The sequence below is a fragment of the Anarhichas minor genome, unplaced genomic scaffold, assembly GCF_050575085.1.
Source record: "Anarhichas minor isolate MPS153535 unplaced genomic scaffold, ASM5057508v1 ptg000026l, whole genome shotgun sequence".
NCBI classification, from domain to species: Eukaryota; Metazoa; Chordata; class Actinopteri; order Perciformes; family Anarhichadidae; genus Anarhichas; species Anarhichas minor.
In genome coordinates this window covers 13,122,284-13,144,201 of record NW_027466472.1, presented here as the reverse complement: position 1 = coordinate 13,144,201, position 21,918 = coordinate 13,122,284, and the positions used below count along the sequence as shown (strand labels likewise).

The 21,918-nt window shown below is 39.9% G+C and overlaps 3 protein-coding genes across 3 annotated transcripts; 2 read left to right on the top strand and 1 right to left on the bottom strand.

Moving 5' to 3' along the window:
• Positions 1 to 1,701: 1,701 nt before the first annotated feature.
• lim2.3 (lens intrinsic membrane protein 2.3) lies at positions 1,702 to 5,184 on the top strand. The gene is made up of 4 exons (XM_076099922.1): positions 1,702 to 4,166; positions 4,526 to 4,675; positions 4,766 to 4,900; positions 4,986 to 5,184. Exons 1-4 carry the CDS (start codon positions 3,992 to 3,994, stop codon positions 5,045 to 5,047), a joined length of 522 nt encoding a protein of 173 aa, XP_075956037.1. The 5' UTR covers positions 1,702 to 3,991; the 3' UTR covers positions 5,048 to 5,184.
• Positions 5,185 to 6,179: 995 nt separating this feature from the next.
• Positions 6,180 to 11,532, bottom strand: hspa8b (heat shock protein family A (Hsp70) member 8b). The gene is made up of 9 exons (XM_076099921.1): positions 11,396 to 11,532; positions 9,438 to 9,647; positions 9,136 to 9,341; positions 8,689 to 8,841; positions 7,750 to 8,305; positions 7,422 to 7,624; positions 7,133 to 7,331; positions 6,802 to 7,034; positions 6,180 to 6,688 (listed from the first exon to the last, which is right to left on the bottom strand). The coding sequence occupies exons 2-9, from the start codon at positions 9,640 to 9,642 to the stop codon at positions 6,485 to 6,487; spliced, it is 1,959 nt and encodes a 652-aa protein (XP_075956036.1). The 5' UTR covers positions 9,643 to 9,647; positions 11,396 to 11,532; the 3' UTR covers positions 6,180 to 6,484.
• Positions 11,533 to 17,536: 6,004 nt separating this feature from the next.
• On the top strand, positions 17,537 to 21,013 carry LOC142959657 (zona pellucida-like domain-containing protein 1). Its single transcript, XM_076101041.1, has 10 exons — positions 17,537 to 17,648; positions 17,739 to 17,965; positions 18,216 to 18,400; positions 18,491 to 18,563; positions 18,657 to 18,754; positions 18,840 to 18,920; positions 19,055 to 19,226; positions 19,326 to 19,428; positions 20,732 to 20,761; positions 20,880 to 21,013. The coding sequence occupies exons 1-10, from the start codon at positions 17,549 to 17,551 to the stop codon at positions 21,011 to 21,013; spliced, it is 1,203 nt and encodes a 400-aa protein (XP_075957156.1). The 5' UTR covers positions 17,537 to 17,548.
• Positions 21,014 to 21,918: the final 905 nt, after the last annotated feature.

Sequence of the window (21,918 nt, the reverse complement as noted above, 5' to 3'; positions counted from 1 at the left end):
CATCGACACTTCCAGGATCACAATACATTATGAGCTGAAGCCCCGGTGCCAGTATGGGGATTGTCCTGCTAAAGTGTATCCCTACCTGCTCTACAGGTGTTCATCATGTATCCGACCCTGTAGGATCAATAAACTAAGCAGGAGCTGCTGGTGTCATTATCATTATGGAAAGGAGATTATTTGTAAATCCCCCTTGACAACAACGCGATACAAAATGCTTTACATAAGACATAAAAATGCATCCAACATACAAACCAATACAACAACACAGGAAACAAGCTGAAGTATGTCCCAAATACAATTGAATCAAAACAAAAGGTCTCAATTTAAAAGGACAGATAATTATGTAAAGCATTCTGGATCAGGGATGACTGATGACAGAAAATGGATTTGGGGTAAGATATGAAGATGATATGGCTGAGCATGTAAAAAAAAACAACATGATCATCATTTAAATCAGAATCTCACGGTGAATTCAGATTGTGATTCTTCGATCGCATCATGGCACACTGGCCACAAACCCATTCATGTGAGACAAAATCCAACTAATGGCTCAGTTGTTACTGCACGACTGAATAAAAAAGTCCCCATCTAGTGGTCATAAATGAGACGCGCATGGTGACTGTGACGCCCAGTGACCCCATTACATTGTGCTGTATTTTGTCTGCTGTCAGTGAACCCTCCAGAACTTAAAGCTGCAGCACTTCTTTTGGAATTGAATGCAACGTACCAGGACTGCCACTGATATTTGAAGTTTCAAGCTTTTAGTGTGACTCTGAAATCATCATCAGAAGCAGGTAGATGTGTCAGCAACACTAGAAAGTAAACATCAGGTGTAACCAGGTAACAAAAAAAAAGACTTGTCCTAGCAGGAATAGACAGGTGTTACTAATAACACTTAACTTGCCATAAGCAGATATTAACAGTGGTCAAAAAGCGTCCACGGAACTGAATGATGTGGAGAGCATTGTGCTGGAGGTCTCTCTTACTGGTTAGGCCTGTGTACATAATATCCTTTAAAGGTGCAGTCAGCGTTTCTAATGCAATTTTTGGCAAATTCAGCGAAAATCTTCTCACAGTGTGCTTGTGCTCAGTGTCAGTGGGAGCGAGGGGGACGGTAAAACGTTTTCTTTTTTTCATTTGTTTGGGTGTTGTTGTTCAAATATCAACACGCTTTCTCCAAAATCACTGACTCTCCCATGCACACAATGCTTGGCGATCAAGTCGTGAGAACAGCGCCGGTAGGTCAGACATATACAATAATCTATCAAATCTGTATACGACTACAATGACAATAGATTCATTTATTATGCATCGAAAAAAATGAATTTCCATGGCCTCGGCTATTTCTGACAGACATAACATATTTTAGCCGAACCAGTGTGAACACCTGCTATTTATTAGCTGATAGTGGTTTAAATTTTTAAAAAAGAAAACAGCAAATACAGCAGACTTTTTGGGGGCAACTCCTGCTGCTCTTAGATGTAAATCAACTGTTTTATCAGATTTATTCAAAACAAACTTTTCATAATTGTCGCTATTGATGACTCTGATCATGTTCCTGATTAAAAGCTCCTCTACCATTCTTCCCGGACTCTTTCAAAAGCTTCAACTCTTCATAGTGATCTGTGTTCAAGGGTCATTTAGTGCACTATGCGCCGCCTGCTGGCAGCAGAAGAGAAGTGTACTTTACTGAGTCATTTGGAAATGAATGTAGTTCTGGATTGCTGCACGCCATTAACCCTTGTTTGCTGCTCACATCAAGGTGTTTTAAATGCGCTATAGACATACAGCATCTCTGCTATGGCTGAAGAAGCAGGTCCACCTACCATTACCAAGTGCTGCGAGTGTGGGAAAACAACAATGCGCAAAGCCTTTGGCAATAAACCCGGATGGCACAAATTTGAATCCAGGTGAAGCGGATTACCTGCAGTTAGATTAGCGGGTTTCCTGATACTGTTGGCACCATGTGCCCTAAATTGCCAGAAGTTATGAAGTAACTGGTTGCAGTGAACAATGTGGATTATCCTCTACACAGCGTGCCTGTCTTTTGAACATCTTGAAATTAATAAACACCTCGGTGACACGAGCCGTGGGGTATTGCTATAAACCAAAACTCTGTGAAAAATATTGCGATTTAACGTGGAGTGGTTGTGCTGGGGGGAAATGTCTAACTGCTAGCTTGCCTGGGCTTTTAAAAAAATATGTTCGTGTGTGTGTCGACATGATAACAGCTAGTCAAGAACAGGCTTTCGGTTATCTCGAGCGTTTTACTGGGAGGATTACCTCACGTGAGAGCAGCAGGGCAACGTGGTATAATTGGGCAAACATGGCAACCCAAACTACAAAATGGAAAATGGAGCAGTATAAAAGCAAGTTAAGGTATGTACCCACATGGGATTGTCACCTGTGTGAATTGTGAAACAGCGCACTAACATAATGGCAGATTGTAAAATCCTGTTATATCTTGTTTTTTAGTTTATTTATCTCCCACTCTCTCTACAACGTGCTGCAACAAAGTTAAACACGTCTATTGCAGCTTCTTCACCTAAACTGCACAAAGTAAATCTATTAGCCGCCCACCATCCAGCTCATCATCCTCTCTCCTGTCACTCATCTTGTGGTTGTGTTCATGTTCACTATAACATGTTTTATTTTATAAATGTTTGAGCAGGTTTTTTTCCGTAATATAAGTGTGAGACTACATTAATGGATCAACCTTCTATTTGTCTTTCCATTGTTAATATGAGGGACGGAAAGACATTAAAGGACTCTGTAGTGATGGGAGCTGCTGTAGTATCTTAATCATTTATACCACCTGCCTGAAAATGATTGATGTAATGTAAATGAACACATTGCACAACTTAAATCTTAATTTGTACTCAAAAGTACTACATAGAATTGCTTTAAGGCAGAAATTACCTGATTTAAAATAATATTTTTACTGGAAATGTGTTTTTGATAAATCCTTCTGGCTATTATGCTGATGGGAAAGCAACTGAAACGACTCAAAATGAGATCAGAGTTTACATTTTAGCACTGATCTCTGCTAAATGCACTTTTCCAGCCATGGCCATGGGGGACGCCTATTGCAGGCCATAGGTCTACTGTGTGTGTGGTTGTGCTGCATTTTGAATTAAAAGCCCCGTGTCATCAGTATTACCGAGTTGTGTGCAGCGCTTTGACAATTTTGTGTTTTCAGCAGATTCCCTAAAACACAAAACTCATCCTCTGTGATTGGTTGTGGCTCAGCATGCTCCATTGTTCCATCAGCCCGTTTGTTCGCTTGGTTTCCTACACACAAACAAAACTTTCCTGCCTGCCCTGCGCAATATTGGGCTCTCTGTGCTTTGATAACCTGAAATATTGGAATCTCTGTCTTTTTCTGAGGGAAGAAAGATAAAGGTAGGTCATTAATATCTAATGTGTGCAAAATATGTTAAAATGGTTTAAAGTTCTTTCTTCACTCTTACGATTGGTAGTTAACCTTTTTGAACCCTAAATTTCCCTTACATTATCTCTTTTTAATTTTAAAATTTAATTTTAAAAACTATTCTAGACATGTTGTTAATCATTCTATACGCTTTCCCCCATATAGTTCAGCATTACATGAAAGATATCTTTGATAAACCCGGTAGTCTTGCTATGAACTGAAAATTAAAATCTGAAAAAGGTTTTTAAAGATGGACTGACCTCTCAGTCTGGCAGGTTAATGACTGTCAGACTGAGCTGGCTGCTTGTTCACCATGTAAATTTCCTCTGTCATTGCCTAATGAGTACCGTTTCTATAATCAGATATGTCAAGCTCCCGTATAACATTTGTTGGCATCCTGCTGAATGTATTTAGATGTTGTTTAATTCATATTCAGTGTTGCCCCATGCTCTGTAACAGGAAGTGCCTGCTTTAATTGGTGTAGCAGGGGACAGATGTTTGCGAGTCTCTGACCTGCTCTGTTTTCTCTCGACGTGTCAGTCAGTGTTTTTTGGCAGGATGTACAGCTTCATGGGAGGTGGTTTGTTCTGCGCCGGAGTCGGGAACATACTCCTCATTGTCTCCACGGCAACTGACTACTGGATGCAGTACCGTCACGCCAGCAATTACATGCACCAGGGCCTGTGGCGGTACTGTGTGCCCGGGAAATGCATGACACACACAGACAGCATCGGTAAGACTCACTGTCTTCCACTGCATGTGCACTGGCAGATCCTCATTTCTATTCATTATTTACTGACAGTCTGTGAACTTCCTAACCCCAATGAAAACTGTATTTCATATAGTGTACAGGTTATGTTTGTGACGTTATGTTTGTGTCATTTATCATAAATTAAATTAATCAAATTGGGTGCAAACCCATTCCCAAACACTAGATGGCAAACTAGAGTTGTCTCCTGCAGATGTAGAAACTCATTGTGAAAATGACATGCATATACCAGCCCTGTGAATCCAATTTAAGAGACATTCATAATTCTTCATTTAGTGCTGGACATACTTTTTAGGTTTGGTTTCGTCTCCTCTCACCCACAGCGTACTGGGATGCCACCCGGGCCTTCATGATTCTTTCCCTGCTGGCTTGTTTCATTGGCATTGTGATCGGCGTCATGGCCTTCATCCACTACTCCTCCTTTGACGGGTTTGACAAGACATTTGCAGCTGGCATCTTCTTCTTCATCTCCTGTAAGCGTCTCCACTATGGCTTCATGCAAGCCTCTCTGATGTCGTGCAAACCTTCATCAGTTAAACCCAATGACTGTGTCTCTTGTGTAGGCTTCTTTGTGTTGCTGGCCATGGCTGTGTACACAGGAGTGACGGTGAACTACTACGGTAAACGATACGGCAACTGGCGATTCTCCTGGTCCTATATAATGGGCTGGGTGTCAGTGGTGCTCACATTCTTCTCAGGTATGCATAACTAAGGAAAACGCATAGGTGTGCTTTATTCTTATGTTTATTATATACGTTCATAAATCTGATTATCCTCTTCTAGGTATCTTCTACATGTGTGCCTACCGGATGCACGAATGCCCAAGAAACTCTAACTCACGCTGACCTGCCAAAGACTTCAACACACACACACATCAGCACTGGTCCATTATATATGGCCAAGAAGAACCAATACTCTATAAACTTTCCAACTACTTCCTGTTGAATATTCATGAATAAGCAAAATAAATGATAAAGAAGAATGTTGTCTGTATTGTCTCTACATTAATATAACTTTCAGAAGAGGTGCACAATGTTGTACACTAGGGTTGGAGCTGATAACAGAATGACGGGCATTGTTACAGTAAAACACTTAGAGCAGACCTGGGCATTGTACGGCCCGCGAGACGTCAATGGGAAATTGGGAATAAAACGTAAATAATTGTACATCATGCACGGAATACAGCTGCATTGCTTTTATTTTGAAGGAGACTGCTGCTGTTTTTTCTTATCTCAATTTACGGACGTTAGTACGTTCGTGAATGTGTGCGAGCAGCAACGTGACGGCAATCCCAATAGTAGGAGTGTCGGCAACCGGACTCGGGCCGACGTGTTTCTTCCGGCATGCCGAGCTTACCCCGGAGCTGGGCCACGTCATGTTGGCTGCCTGGGATGTGTTGGTGATGCAGAGCGGACACGGACATCCGAGGCTTTGTTAGCTAAGCTGCAAAAGCAACATGCTCAGAAGATGTTGGTTCTCTTTGGATCGAATTACATTATGTGAACAAACGTTCTCCGTGACGGAGTTTAATTAATCCAGATCCTCTCTCACTGACGATCACCTCACACATTCAACCTGACTTCAGTGCACTCTTTCACTGAGCCAGATCTGGGTCACTCCGGGGCGGGCTGGTCGCAGACGGAGGCCCTGCTGGACTCTGAGCTGTGGGAGTTTGGAGAACCTGCATGATTTTTGCCAGAATCGGACCCGGTGGCACCGATGACTAGTATTAAGAATACTAATAGTCAATCCTCTTGTCTTTTCTTACAAGGTCACAGAGGCATCAGTATTAAATTGATAAAGTTTCATAACCAGTTAACAGTTCCTCACACTATCTTTAATATTTACATCGTTTCTAAAAAAATATGGTATGTAGTAGAGCAGATGTGCATACTATATATTTTAACACCTCAAATCATTATTAGAATAAAATGCTATGGTAGCTTTTATAATTAAGATTGTAAAAAGAGGAGTCGCTTCAAAGTTGAAAAAAACCCTTTTTATTTAGTTTCATTTTGCAAAGTACTCAGAACAAATTGAAAGAAAAACACCGTGCTAATACAAACTACTGGATGCAACACAGCCGCTGGAACAGACCGCCTACCAGAAAAGCCACAGTGGAAGTGTTGCCGTCAGCCTTGTGTTCAGACATTATAAAAACGATCCCAAAGAAGCGTCGTTAATGACACTCTAGATAACTCAGATATTATGTGATCAACCCTCACAGTAACCTCAAAAAAAGGAAAGAGAACAAGCTCATGCAAGTTTGGTAAACCTCTAGTTTAGTCAACCTCCTCGATGGTGGGGCCGGAGGCTGCTCCCCCTCCAGGAGCACCACCGCTGAAGCCGCCTGGCATCCCCCCGGGCATTCCCCCTGGCATCCCCCCCGGCATCCCGCCTGCATTTTGGTACAGCTTGGTCACGATGGGGTTACACACCTTCTCCAACTCCTTCTGCTGATGCTCAAACTCCTCTTTTTCTGCAGTCTAAGAAAAGGGAAAAAAGGGGAAGTTAAGTATCGATCTAATGTCAGCCCGACATATATTTTCACACCTATGCCGTCGTAGTTTACGACTGTAAAACTTCTTCGAATCCACACCTGGTTCTTATCCAGCCAGGTGATGACGTCGCTACACTTCTCCACAATCTTCTGTTTGTCCTCGTCGCTGATCTTGTCCTTCAGCTTCTCGTCCTCCACAGTTGACTTCATATTGAAGGCGTACGACTCCAGACCGTTCTTGGCAGACACCTTCTCCCTCTGCACATCGTCCTCAGCCTTGTACTTATCTGCTTCCTGGACCATACGCTCAATGTCCTCCTTGCTCAAGCGACCTGGTGGATTTTTTTTGTTTTTAAAGAACACAAAGCTGAATATCGTACGTCACATTTCACAATTAAGATACAGCGTTAAAAGTTGTTCTTCAGGTTACCTTTGTCGTTGGTGATTGTGATCTTGTTTTCCTTCCCGGTGCTCTTGTCGGCCGCGGACACATTCATGATGCCGTTGGCATCGATGTCAAAGGTCACCTCAATCTGAGGAACCCCTCTGGGTGCAGGGGGGATTCCAATCAGCTCAAATTTCCCCAAAAGGTTGTTGTCTTTGGTCATGGCCCTTTCACCCTCAAACACCTGCGGAGGTCAACTCATTAGGATTCATTTGAAATGCAAGAGATCATCTATAGTAATAGTGTTCGTTTTAGCTGAACATGGTGGTCAAACCTGAATGAGCACGCCCGGCTGGTTGTCTGAATAGGTGGTGAAAGTCTGGGTCTGCTTCGTGGGAATAGTAGTGTTCCTCTTTATGAGAACCGTCATGACTCCTCCAGCAGTCTCGATGCCCAGAGACAAGGGGGTCACGTCCAGCAGCAGCAGATCCTGCACATTCTCAGATTTGTCGCCTGACAGGATGGCTGCCTGCACAGCTGCAGAACAAAAAGGGGGGGGGGGGGGGATTTTACATTTTTAATTTGCTGCTAACTTCGTCAATCTCTTTGTCAGGATTAGTATAAATGTGTTGCCGCTATATCTACAGACTTGAAGGGTTTACCTGCGCCGTAGGCCACTGCTTCGTCAGGGTTGATGCTCTTATTGAGGTCCTTCCCGTTGAAAAAGTCCTGCAGCAGCTTCTGGATCTTAGGAATACGAGTTGAACCTCCCACCAAGACGATGTCGTGGATCTGAGCCTTGTCCATCTTCGCGTCACGGAGAGACTTTTCCACGGGGTCCAGGGTTCCTCGGAACAGGTCTGCGTTCAGCTCCTCGAACCTGGCCCTGGTAATGGAGGTGTAGAAATCGACGCCCTCGTACAGAGAATCGATTTCAATGCTGGCCTGAGTGCTGGACGACAGAGTGCGCTTGGCCCTCTCGCACGCGGTGCGCAGACGACGCACCGCCCTCTTGTTGTCGCTGATGTCTTTTTTGTACTTGCGTTTGAATTCGGCGATGAAGTGGTTGACCATGCGGCTATCGAAGTCTTCTCCACCCAAGTGTGTGTCGCCTGCTGTGGACTTCACCTCAAAGATGCCATCTTCAATAGTCAAGATGGAGACATCGAATGTGCCACCGCCCAGGTCAAAGATGAGGACGTTTCTCTCGGCTCCCACCTGTAGTTTGAAATCATTATTATGTAATTTCAAGTTTATTTGAGGGTTGGATACATCCACCTTCACCCCGCATTCAAAGTCCACTTCGGTACTTATATCACTTCAAGCTCAAGTCGGGAGTTTCAAACACAAATCTTGGGACGCAAATGGCGGAGAAAAACAAAGAAAAGAGGTTCAAGAAGAGGTGTGCATGATTGAGACGATGCGGCTACCGATTTCTTCTCCCTACATCACACTCAAATGTGAGCTATTTATTGTATGTTTTTTGACTTAGTATGATGTGGTTTGACCAACCTGTGACGCCGAAGTCAAATTTCCACATTTGTGGACAATAAAGATGATTATTTTCTTATAGAAAGCCGTAAAGAGAATAGTTCTTTTACCTTTTTGTCCAGGCCGTAAGCAATGGCAGCGGCAGTCGGCTCGTTGATGATACGAAGCACATTGAGCCCAGAAATGGTCCCTGCATCTTTGGTAGCCTGGCGCTGAGAGTCATTGAAGTAGGCAGGCACAGTCACTACTGCATTTGTTACAGTCTGCAAGAAGAGTTGCAGCAGTTAATGACATAAATTCTCAACATTTCCAGTTTTTTGTTTTTGTATTATCATGTTAAAGTTAGGCCAGGGTGTCCAGCAGCAGGGTGTTTGCAAGCTGATGGTGTCGCTTGCTTACTTTCATAACCAGTTAAAAGTTCCTCACAGTCACTTTAAGTTAAATTTGTCTGTGCACTTGATAAACGTACCCTGGTGAGGTGTATATTACTCGTGCAAATGTTCCCTTTTGTAAAGTTTCTGAGAGTAATCTTGTACAAACACAACACACAGTTGTACCTTCCCAAGGTATGCCTCTGCAATCTCCTTCATTTTAATCAGCACCATGGAGGAGATCTCCTCTGGGTAGAAGCTCTTGGACTCTCCCTTGTACTCCACTTTCACTTTAGGGCGTGTTGCATCATCAATGACTGTAAATGGCCAGTGCTTCATGTCTGACTGGACAACCGCGTCATCAAACCGACGTCCAATGAGGCGCTTTGCATCTAAAGGACGATACAAAAAAAAAATAAAAAATGCGATGAATATGCAGAATAGTCAAAGTTAACTAATCATACTTGTTTAATGAAGACATTTCCTACCAAACACTGTGTTGGTGGGGTTCAGGGCCACCTGATTCTTGGCTGCATCCCCAATCAGCCGCTCGGTGTCGGTGAAGGCAACATAACTGGGTGTGGTCCTGTTTCCCTGGTCGTTGGCAATGATCTCAACTTTGCCGTGCTGGAACACTCCTACACACGAGTAGGTAGTGCCCAGGTCAATGCCGACTGCTGGTCCCTTAGACATGGTTCCTGACGGCATGAAAATTATCAGCTGTCAATCATATATTGGCACTAAACTGACAAGGCAGATAATGTAACTGTGGGTGGCCACCATGATGCACATTTGTACTATGGTGTAATGAGGCTATTATCGGAGTCTGAGCAGCTCAAACGGAAGTGGAGACAAACTGTCTCAGTGAAGTGGAGGTCCGCAGCACCTGTTTTCAAGCCTCCCACGTTTGACAGCTTGGCGAGGGCTTCTTTTATTATGGCAACAATAGACAACAAGGAGGAGCGGGCCTTCTGATGCAGGTTGACTGTAGCCTGACAACCACACTAAATTAACCCACTATTTGAATTATCAATTAATTGTTTGTGTTTGCTTTCAAGAAAAAAAACGCCAAACCTTTGATTGCCGTGTGTACATTATTTGTCTTATACGATTGGAAACTGAATATCTTTGGGTGCGAGAAAACCTGGGCTGCCGGACGTTGTTACTTGCCATTTTATTATAGAATATTTATATTCAATACCTTGTGAATTGAACTACATAAATAACTACAGTCACCTAGAGCTGGGTTTACTAGATACTGGGATAACTTGCCGAGTTTACACCATATCAAATCTGGAAAATGAGCGAGTGCAAACAAAGTTATCAAGATGACTCAGTTAGTAGTAACTACTTGGAATGGACCCTATGTTTCCTGTTGCCACAGCAGCAGCATATCAATATAATGTAATGTTATCTTAATGTTAAGCCACATGGGAGGTCATTGCAACAAGCCTAGGCAATACTTCTCATACTAGGGAGGGGGGGGGGGGGGGGCATGCTCCTCCACTGGAGCACACTGTGGGGCCCTTGAAGTGCAGTGCACATGACAGGGAGAAAAGAAATGCAAATTGGAGCTGAAACTATTAGTCAAATAACTGATAAATTATTCAGAATATTAATCTGAAACTGTTTTCACTATCAGTTTAATGCTTTAATCAATTTTACAAAAACAGATTTTCCATTGCAGTCCTGAAATGTTATAATAATCCTGGTTTAACTAAGTAAAAGCACCATGCACTTAAACAGCGTTTGTTATCATTATTGGCATTATTATCATATAACAAGAAATGTGAATGCAGGAATTCTGGCTCTGGGGACTTGTGATGAGCTAGTTTTATTAACAATGAAAATAATGTTTTTTATGGTCAGGGAAGAAAAAACCAACAGGTTCAGAAAGCCAAAATGTCAGTCAAATCGGAAATATGAGGAAATCTACCTCGCTGCCAAGACTCGCCTTTTAAACAAACTCTACCCTGCATTGCTTTTATAATTGTGCGACAGAAACTGAAGGGAAACATGCATGTTCATGTTCTAGGTAGGCCTAATACAGTACAACTTGGATCCGGTTAGCCCCAGTACAGAAGGGCGTGTCATTGCACGTCGCACGAGGCTGAGAACTTTCTCGACCTTTCCTTCCGCTTCTTTCTAACTTGCCCACGATTTACAAGGCATTACGCAACCTCTTCTACATATGACGTACATAACTTCAACGCATATTAGCTTAGCTTTGCAAACCAAATTGAGAGCCTGCTTACAAGCATCATTTCATACCCGTCGTTTTCGCTATTTTCTGTAGCTCTGGTGTTAGCTAAATAGGCTAGCCTTAACATGCGCTGTAACCTGAACACTGATTGACGAACCGTCAACGGCAGTTAAACGCAACTAATGTAAAGTCTATGACCAGTAAAAGTTAGTACAATACGTTATTCACCTAGCGAATACTTACCTCCGTTAAACTCAGAATCGGTCGTTTATTCGGTGTAACGTTAAAGTAGTTGTTAATAATGCTGCAGGCTGGTGTTACGACTCCGCTGGTCCTCGCCGTCAGTGTGCTCGGGAGTGGCCGCGCCTCTTCCGCTTCACTCCCCCTCAGAACTCTCTAGAACACGGGAGGAGCGATGGCGGCCAATCATCTTCCGTCACAAACGGTCCAATAAGAAAAATGCTGTTTGCAGATTTCGTCACCTGTTGCTACCAAGATTGCGGGAGATTCAAGTGTCTTCTAGCAGTCACTATCAGACACTGGTCGATTACAGTGGTGGAGGAAGTCTTCTGATCCTTTACTTAGTAATGCCTAGTGGGGCAATTCAGTACTCGGATCTTTTATTTCAGTAAAAGAAGAAAAAACACAGTTTAGAAATACAATGTTACAAGTAAAAGTATTAATCAATCATATATCACTGGATTATAATTAATAATATGTAGCCTAAGCATCACTAATGTTACAGCTGGTAATATAAGGCTGATTTTGTTTCTTTATTATGCAGCTTGGTAGCTTAATATCTAATATTACATTATCATTTATGATTTGATTTATATTATGTATTAATAAAACAATTGTCAAATGAACTCAGTGGAGTAAGAATAGACTTCCAAAATGGTGGAGTTGAAGTATAAAGTAGCAGAAAATGGAAATACTCAAGTATAAAATTGCAGTTCAGTACAGTAGCCTAGTAAATGTACTTAGTTGCATTCCACCACTGCTAATGGTACAATATAAAATACTTCATTACAAGTTTTAGATTTTATTTTTCGTCTCGATAACCAATTTCAGGAGGAGTTACATTATATTAAGGAGGACAGGCCTTATCATGCTACTATATCATATATTTCAGCTGAATGTGTTGTCATTTTGACAGTGCAGCTATGTCCTATTTAGCATATACCTGATTGCGGTAGCTAAATCTGTACTAGCTAAAACTACACATCTTGTTGTCGAAGGGAAAATTGATTTTCCTATTTCTTTTCATGAGATTTGTTGAAACAAAAATAAATTATGCCTTACTATGGTCGTATCCCTTAAAGCCAAGTCCAAAAAACTATACACAATACAGCTTACTACTAGACTAACAAAAAATGACATTGAAATATTTGTCTAATAACTAAGAAATTGTGTGTGCAAATTACCCAGTTACATTTTTTAAATTAACTTAACATTGCAATTAAAATGAAATATTCCTGAAAAAGTAATCTGGCTGCCTTATAAAGATACAATAATTCAACAAGATGCTTAGTTGAGCAAACTTTTATTATTATTTTTCATAACTAAAATGTATACATTGATTCAACAAGATACTTAGTTTAAAACACTTAAATTTCCATGTTTGTACAACTCAAGCTATCAATACAAGTTTGTTAGTTTGACTAGTTATTGCCTCAACTAGGATTAAGGTTTATACAACTGTTGGTTTATTTCTTGTTGGTATCACTAAAAATCTAAAGTTGATGGAACTATTTTATCAGCTTCCCCTTTGTCAGCTCAACTATTTATTCTAAGTTAAAGGAACTAAAGCTCTTAGCTTGAATAACTCAACATTTTAAGGCAGCCAGGTTACAAATTATTTTGAGTTGAACAAGCTTGTCATTTCTTTAGAGTGTGGCACCAACAACAATGCCATGTTCAAAGTCACTTACATCACCATTCTTCCCCATTCTGATATTCTGATGCTTGGTTTTAACTTCAGTAGATCTACCTAATAAAAACCGTATACAGTTTCTGCAGTGTGTGTATATATATAATCAGTCACAGTAATCCCATAATAATTAATATACCGCACTCGGATAGGGGTCATTCTGCTGTATTATGACCTAAGTACTTCCACTTTTGAATGCATGTAAAACAAAAGTATTTCTTCCAACACCCAAGGAGAGTTCAAGTACTCTATAACTCTTTGAAGTCAGTGCAGGTACAAGCAGACCGGAAAAGCTTAACCGCACCAATAGGTGTCGGGTTTAGAACCCATTAAGTCTCTCGCTCTGAAGTGCAACACCAAATATTCATTTGAGAACCGATACTGATATTATAGATTCCCTCCCAAAAAAACAGCAATTGGGTCACAGATCTTCAAGTTTTAGGGATTGGTTTACCATTTACAGTGCAGTTCATGCAAGGATTGTGTCCTGACGTGACTTTAAAAAAGGGCTCCTCCTAGGTTCCTGTTATAACATGTTTTGATACTGCTCAGGTGTTGCATGTGTTTGATAGTGTGACTCCCAGCATTCAATTACAGTCAAAAGCTGTTAAAAAAGGGCTCCTCCTATGTTCCTGTTATAACATGTTTTGATACTGCTCAGGTGTTGCATGTGTTTGATCGTGTGACTCCCAGCATTTACTTACAGTCAAAAGCTGTTGTTGAAAGGAAATCTATTGTAAGGTTAGACTAAATAATTCAATGCTCTCCGGTTTATTTGATTCTGTAAAGGTGCAATATAGAGAAAAAAACAGAAAAGGAAGTAAAAGATAAGTTCTAATAGAGCACAATATAAGTACAATGTATACAAATAAGATATACATGCACAACAAAATGAATTCAAGCATATTTCACATTCATTTCTGGGATTTACTTTGGCAATCAAATTGCCAAACTATCCTTTATTGCAAACTTTTTAAGGGTGTTTTGGCCTGCACAGGCTATGAGGCTGCTGACAATTCCTTATTGTTTAAATTGCCAACAAAAACACGATTACAAATTTCAGATTTTATGAAAACATTGTCTTTTCAACGTGGCCTTGTGTTATGTAATTTAGGCTGTTAATAAACAGTATTTTTCCCTGCAATGTTCCCCGTCAGTGGATGTGTATTGAATTGTCTTTACTGTCAAAAGGCACAGAGACAAGACACTTGTTTCGTTCCCTGGGACTTAACCTGACCACCATTCTTGTTTCAATGTAAACATCCATAGATGCCTTTGTTCCATTAAGAGTGTAGTATTCACATGTCTGTAAGTCACATTCACAGACACATGAAAGTGTTTTGTACAGACTACTGGCATTGTTGCAAAGTGTAAGGGATGTGTGTTGATAAAATATTGGAGTTTAACAATGATGATATAGACACCAAAATCCCTCTTTTCTTTACGGTTGTATGAGAAAAACAGCAAGTACACACATAAGTTAGTTGGATGATAATACCCTTTCACTTACAATTATGTGAATCATTGCTAATACAGAAATATAGATTATAAACCTTTACAAATAGACATTTTGAGTTCAAGCAATCCACGTAACAGTTGTTTTTCCCTCAATTGTCCTCTCAATTGTCACCTTTCTGCTAGTTATAGTGGAATCTATTAAAACCCCACAGATACTGAACTTTTGAGGCCAATACCAATATCAGTATTGATATTGGAGAGTTAGAAAAATGTGATTTTTAACACAAAGCCATAACATAAGCATGCATTGTTCATATGAATTCCTTATAAGAATAACCATTTTGGGACACACAATGAGGAAACATTTGACTGACTGACTAACATTTGCTTATTTACACATCGAGCTGTTGCGGTTACAGAGCAACATTATCATTCATTTGGAGTCTTGTTTCTGGCCACCTAATCGATGTACGTCCAACATTCACTCTCTTTCAGCCTTGTTTTTGGTCTCCACCAACTCATGAGGGAGATATCTGTCTCTTTAGCTGCTCCACTATGTTCACAAGTTGCCAAATGTATCTGTCTGCTGTTTGGTGCTGAGCCAATAGTATACAGTGGGTTTACAGTGGATACACTTTTTCTAAATTACCTCAAACATATTGTCATTTCTGTACTACAATTTCTTGTTACTTATTGACTAACATATATGCTGATACTGATACATCTGGGATAAGCCGGGCTTTTACCATCCATGCGTCACAGTAAAGCAAACGATATACGTTCTTGGTTTACTTTATTCCCAGGCAACACAAGGATACACTACAGCGTCATCCTATCTTGTGTATCCTTTTTCTAATTCAGGTACGATTTGAGGATGAGTTCATCCTCAAACAGTCAAAGTCATTGTTTTTCACATTCAACCTGAGTCGGTAGTCAGATTTTGGAATCTTTAAAAAATTACATTTGTGTGAACTGAATTTAAACAAACCTTCAGCAAACACAACTTTATCCTCTTTCTTTTAATATGAAACATTTGTGTTTTTGATTATTGCTACTGACCTGAATCTGCCTGTACCAGGTTATTATAATCATTCCCCAAGGGTCCAAGTTTTGAAATGTGCTCTTAGAAACCCTAATGGCACGGCTTGCAGACAAATGCTTATTTAGACCACAAAGGGGATATTAAAACTGGCATTTGACACTGGATACGTCTAAAGTAATCTAACAAGCACCCTTTTCAGGTTATATCGTCATGGTGTATTGTGGTTCTGTTCTTCAGGGACCTGAGTTACCCAGGAGTCCCTTTCATGTTGTGATGCTTCACAAAAGACTCTGTATTTCTCTCAGATAGGTGTGTCTTCTATCCGCAGACTGTACACAACAGCACCGACATTTTCTATTTACAGTTTACAGCCTGAGGCCATAACAAAAACTGATCCATTACAAAACTTGCTTTCGGAAGAACAATAATGAGACTTTTATCACACCATAAGATCTCGAAAGAGGACATTTGTGATTAGATCACTGATGCTACTCTTTCATAGTCCAAAGAATAATAAAACACTGTTTGTGTGTATACATTATGGTTTCCTGTGCAATGCTCACCCTGCTCATGACCCCAAGACAGCAATCAAGTGTTTTCCATTGCACAGCATCAATACCATCCATTAAGCTCGCTTGCATTTCCCTACATATAAAGCTCTATCTTATGCCAGAACAAATGTGAGATGGTTGCTAATGCATTACTGGAAGTTTAAAGCTGACTGCTGTAAATGTGGCAACAAGAGGAGAAAAAGTCAGAATCAGTCGGTCACCCTGCTGAGAAACATCCCTATTCCAGTCTTTAAATAACATACTGACCTCATTGAGGACTGGAACAAGCTAAAATGAATTCTCTCTGCTGAGATCAATATCGTCACATTAATAATACAACCAAGCTGGCATTGAAATGTATCATTCTTTTCATATTTAAATTGTGTTTGTATCATAAATATTAGTCAGTTAAAAGGGTCAACATTTGAATCCAGAAAGTGTGGTTCGAGGTATAGACTGAACTTGTTTAAGGCCTTAGACAATACATTACAAAGATGGTAAATGCCTGTCGACATCCTCGACAGATTACTGTTTCCACCAAGAGACAAATTACTTAAAAAAAAACCCTGCTCTGCCATTTCCTAAGACAAATTCTGCTTTGCATATGTATGTAGAGAAACAAACCGTATTTCTTATTATTAACACCCATAGCTTAACACCAGTTAATTGTGGTTGAAAGCTGTCTGTGGCTTCAAACAAAGCTTTATTAAGAAACTACAGGTTACAATCAACAGAAGATGAACTGGAGTTCAAATCTTAAACTGTGTGAAAAAATAGCTTATTTAAGGTTCATTGTTATTCAAATACAACATACACGTAAACTATTTAGAAAAAATGTAAATTATGTAAAAAAACAACAACTCATGTTACACTATTGTCTGAGACTCCCTCACGCCCTGGGGGAGAGACAGTATAAATAGAGGCTTGTCAGGTAGCTGACAGCAAAACAGAATATGAAGACTTACAGGTGAGTCCCTGCAATATCTTTATCACCTCTTTTTCATCGTTGTTCCATAGTTCTATTTTTTATTATGCTTATAATGAAAAAGGCTATACGTTATTACTTTATTTAGTTATGTAAAAATATTTTTAGATGTTATTACTACATCGACCATGGAGGAAAAAAAGGCAGTTTTCAAATTTTGTCTCTGGATTCATTTGGTTCTTTAAATCAAACTTTATATATGAGATATAATTCAAGAGTCTTTATGGGTTCAATAATGGCAGACTTTTTCCAAATTGTCTTGATATGCAAAATGCAGGATATGTTAATGAGGAAGTACAGCTAGTATTATGTATTATATTCATAATTGTGTCTTGAAAAGATTTTTTCAATTTAATGTTTCAATTTCCCCTGAAATTATGCATAAATCATGATGTAGCCCAGGCTGACGCATGTGTCCACTCACAGAACAATGCGACTGGTAATCCTTGTGTGCCAGCTTTGCCTCATTCTGAGGATCGAGGCCCAGGTGCCAGAAGTTTGCATTACTAGCCCTACAAACAGACCTCCAGGTTTGTGCGCTTTTCATTCATATGCTCTTTAATTAATTAGTTATTTTCACTCTTCCATTTACATCCTCCTTTTTTTTTTATCCCTCCCAGAAAATGCTGACATAACTGTGACCTGTGGCACTGAGTATATGGACCTGAGCATCTACATATGTCCGATGTACCAAGCTCTTTACAATGAGTCTCAGATGGTCCTCAATAATCAGAAAAGCACACCAGAGTGTTATGGGACCGCTGACTGGGACGCGGTCCCACCAGTTTTAAAATTCAGATTCCCCCTGAATGGCAGTTCTATCTCTTCCTGCAATAATGACTTTAAGGTATTCTTCACAATAGTGTTCATCAGTTAAGGTACTTAACATTTATTAGTAGATATCATGCTATGACGGTTAAGAGGATTTTAGTGCCATGCAGTAAATTTCTGTTTTCGGTACATTTTGATGGAATTGAATAGCATTAGATGAAAACTAAAGAGATGAAAGTCATTATATCTTCAATTCCTTCATCAAAGAATTGATCAGAAAATTGATTCAAAGCAATTTCAGTAAAATATGTCTGTTTTTTCAATAGATAACCAACCAGGTTGGGACTGGACAGTTTTCTGACTTCTCAAGCGTCGAGTATGTCAACATCTCTGGCACTGTTATCTCTCTAGACCCCTCTGCGGGTATGATCACTTATCGCTCGCAGATCCAGTACAAGTTCTCCTGCTTCTATCCGATGCAGTATCTCCTGAACAACACTCAACTGGACGTGTGAGTATGCCATGAATAACACTGCATGTAAAATATTCAGAACTGAGCTACATTTTGATTTTCATCCAGGTGTCTTTTCATTTAATACAGATCAGGTGTGAATATTGCCATAAAAGACAACAATGGTACCTTCATTAGCACACTGGGTATGGAGCTCTACCAAGTAAGACCTGCTCCACAGTAGCTTTTAAAAACTGGACACAGTTTTTTTTTTACATTTTATAACTTGATTTTATTCATGCTTTTCTGTGAACAGGATGAGCTCTACCAACAGAAACTTGATATCCCAACATCAGGACTAAATCTGAAGACCAAGATTTATGTTGCGGTTAAGGCTACCAATCTAACTGAAAGGTATTTAGGTTATGACAGTTTACAGTTAACCACAAGTTACATAAATAAGAAATTACACTTAAAATCCACCTGTCTGTCCTCGCAGGTTCAACGTGCTGCTGGACAGATGTTACGCAACACCAACTCCATATCCCATGTTGACCACCTTTTATGACCTCTTTGTAGGGTGAGTCATATATATATATATATATATATATATAACCACAGTAAATAATACCTTCCACTCTTCCACTCAACTCAAGGTTAGCTCTTTGTACTTCCACACGTGCAGTAACATTACCTTTCTCCTTTTCACCCAAGGTGTCAAGGTGATGCTCAAACTAAGGTGGAGATAAATGGGGTGTCTCAGATAGCACACTTCTCCTTTGAGGCCTTCAGATTTGTGGTGGATAAAAATAAGACAATTTCCACTTTCTACATTCACTGCGTCACCAGGCTCTGTGAGGTGTCCTCGTGTAGCCAATTACTGCCGGTGAGTAGAAACAAGACTTCATTAAAGAGTACTAATTTTGCCTAAAAATGTCACAAATTATAGATTTTTTTCATTTATTTCTTTATTAATTTCAAACAGAACTGTGGACCAATCACAGGAAGGAGAAAGAGAGAGGCACCAGATGTGTTGGCCAACGCTACAGTGACTTCGCCTGTCATTGTTGTGGGGAAACAAAGCAGTGGTGCGTCTTTAGGGCAAAATTCTGCAAACAAAGATAACCTTTGTCCTATCACTATAACAATTTGCATGGTGAATAAATATACAAATGGTTAAGACGGCCCTTTTGGCTTCACTTGCAAGACAGCTGGATTATCTTGATGTCACAAGATCACGCAAGAATCAAGCCATCTTGTCAGACTTCAAATAATGTGTTTGTGTCCTGCAAGCCAGTGACCGGACCAAACAGCGTCCTGTTAGCTACAAGCGTGGCTTAGGTATGTGAGAGACAACACAGAGATGCACCTTGTTTGTTCTAAACAACAATGGCGGCTCCTAAAGAGGTTAGCGTAGCTGCCTCAATAGCATCAGTTAATCAGAACTGGAGTATTTCATCATTGAAAGAGGAGCAAAGAATGGCACTGAAGTCTTTTCTCGATGGAAAATAAGTTTTCGCTCTTCTGGCAACTGGCTTTGGCAAAAATTTGATTGACAGATTGTTCATCCAATGACCTGCCAAGTATTTATTGAAAGTGACTACCTTTTTCCAAACAGTATCCAATGACAGCTTCTCAGATGGTTCCGTACATCAAACCATCTGGCGAGTCAGGTTACCAATCGACAGGACAATTTATAATTTCTTTGTTTCTTCCAAAACCACTAAACATCACTGTTGAAACATTTAAAAAAAAAAGTTGTATTATGTCAAAACGCTGTTATTTAGGTTAAGTTAGGTTTAGGTACAAAAATAACAAAAATGTAATCGTAATTTGGTTCAAAATAAAACACCTTGATTCCTCCTTCGCTCCCGTCAAACATTTATTTTTCGGGCACTTACTGAAACGATTGACACTGTTGTTTTTCTTTGGAGGACATTAACCGGGTCCATAATGTCCATCTTTCCTTGTGGTATCTGATCTTAAAAGAATAGCTTGACATTTTGGGAAATGTGCTCATTTGCTTTATTGCCAAGAGTTTGATGAGAAAACCGATACTAGTCTCCTATCTGTGCGCCACATATGAAGCTACAGCCAGTGGCCGCTTAGCTTAGCTTAGCATAAAGACTGGAAATCGAAAAATTGTGATTTTTTAAATACTTTTAAACAAAGAAGATATGGCTAACATGTTCATTATTAAGGCTAGCTGTTTCCATTTTTTATGTTAAGCTATGGCTGATGGTAGCTTTGTATTCAATTTCACCTCTGATTCTCAGCAAGAGTGTAAATAAGCGTATTCCTTAAAATGTCAAAATTGAATCAGTTAATTTCATCAACTAACAGAAAGTGAATCCTGTAATTTATTGACCATAGTTTTGTTACATTTTTCAGGAGAAGCTCAAACTTTCTCTGCTTCCTACGGTAAGAATCTCGGTTCGTCACGACTTTCTCAGGCAGTATTAGCAACATCGATTAACAGACCAATGAAGGATAATACTGTGTGATATCATCATGCCTTTCTTCTTCTCTGCTCACACAGACTTGCCATCTGAGAGCAACTACAGCGGCCCCGTGGTGGCTGTTATCGTCTGCATCGTCATCTTATCAATTCTCCTCATCGCCATGGCTGCGTACTTTGTGTTGTATGTCAGAAGAAAGCCATTCATCCAGTAACATACTCTGACCGACAGCGCACTCCCTTCAGCTGTCTCCCAAACTGGCAGTTTAGTACATCATCATCTAAAAAGCATGGTCGTTACTGTAGCTGCAGAGATAGTAAAACAAGTCATAACAGACAATAAATATCATACTGTCTTACTACTATTTTCCATTTCACAAACAGCAATGTGCTTTAATCTATACTTAATAATCTTACAATCATTACCAATCACTTAGTGTATTCATGTGGAGATAAGGGCACAGAGGCTGTACTATAATGGTGTATTATAATTACGTTAGTTTTATGCATGTTGTCAGAGTCATATTGAAATATTTAATAAATAATGGTATCTTTTCTTTTGTAATCAGTTAGAGTTGGTGTATTTTTAAAATGTTTTCAATAAGAACGATGAAGAAAGTTCTCGTGCTTTATTCTTTGATAACACATCATTAAACTAAACTTGAAGAAATTGTGACCATGTCTTGCTGTGTGACTGGATGCATGTAGATTACACAGATCCAACCAACAGTTTTTGCTGAACTCCTTTTACGGTTTTTAAGACTTTGAAATACATTAAAATATTTAATTGGTATGGCTAATACCTTTTATATACTGCACTGTTGTATATAGACAAGGTTGTGTTCCTCAAATGGTCACTTGAAGCTGGCTCAATAAGCAAGTGAACCTACATACATAGCCTAAAGACTGGAAACACAGGGAAACAGCTAGCCTCAGTCTAAAGAGGTACTTATTTGTTTTGGTACAAATAATACAAACAAGATATTATCTCTTCATTATGAGCAATAGAGGTGCTGATAGGTGGATAGCTTATACATTTAGAGCCAGGTTAGCTGTTTCCAGTATTGTCTATGTCTCTATGCTAAGCTGACGGGCTGCTAACTCTTTGTTTTAAACGGAC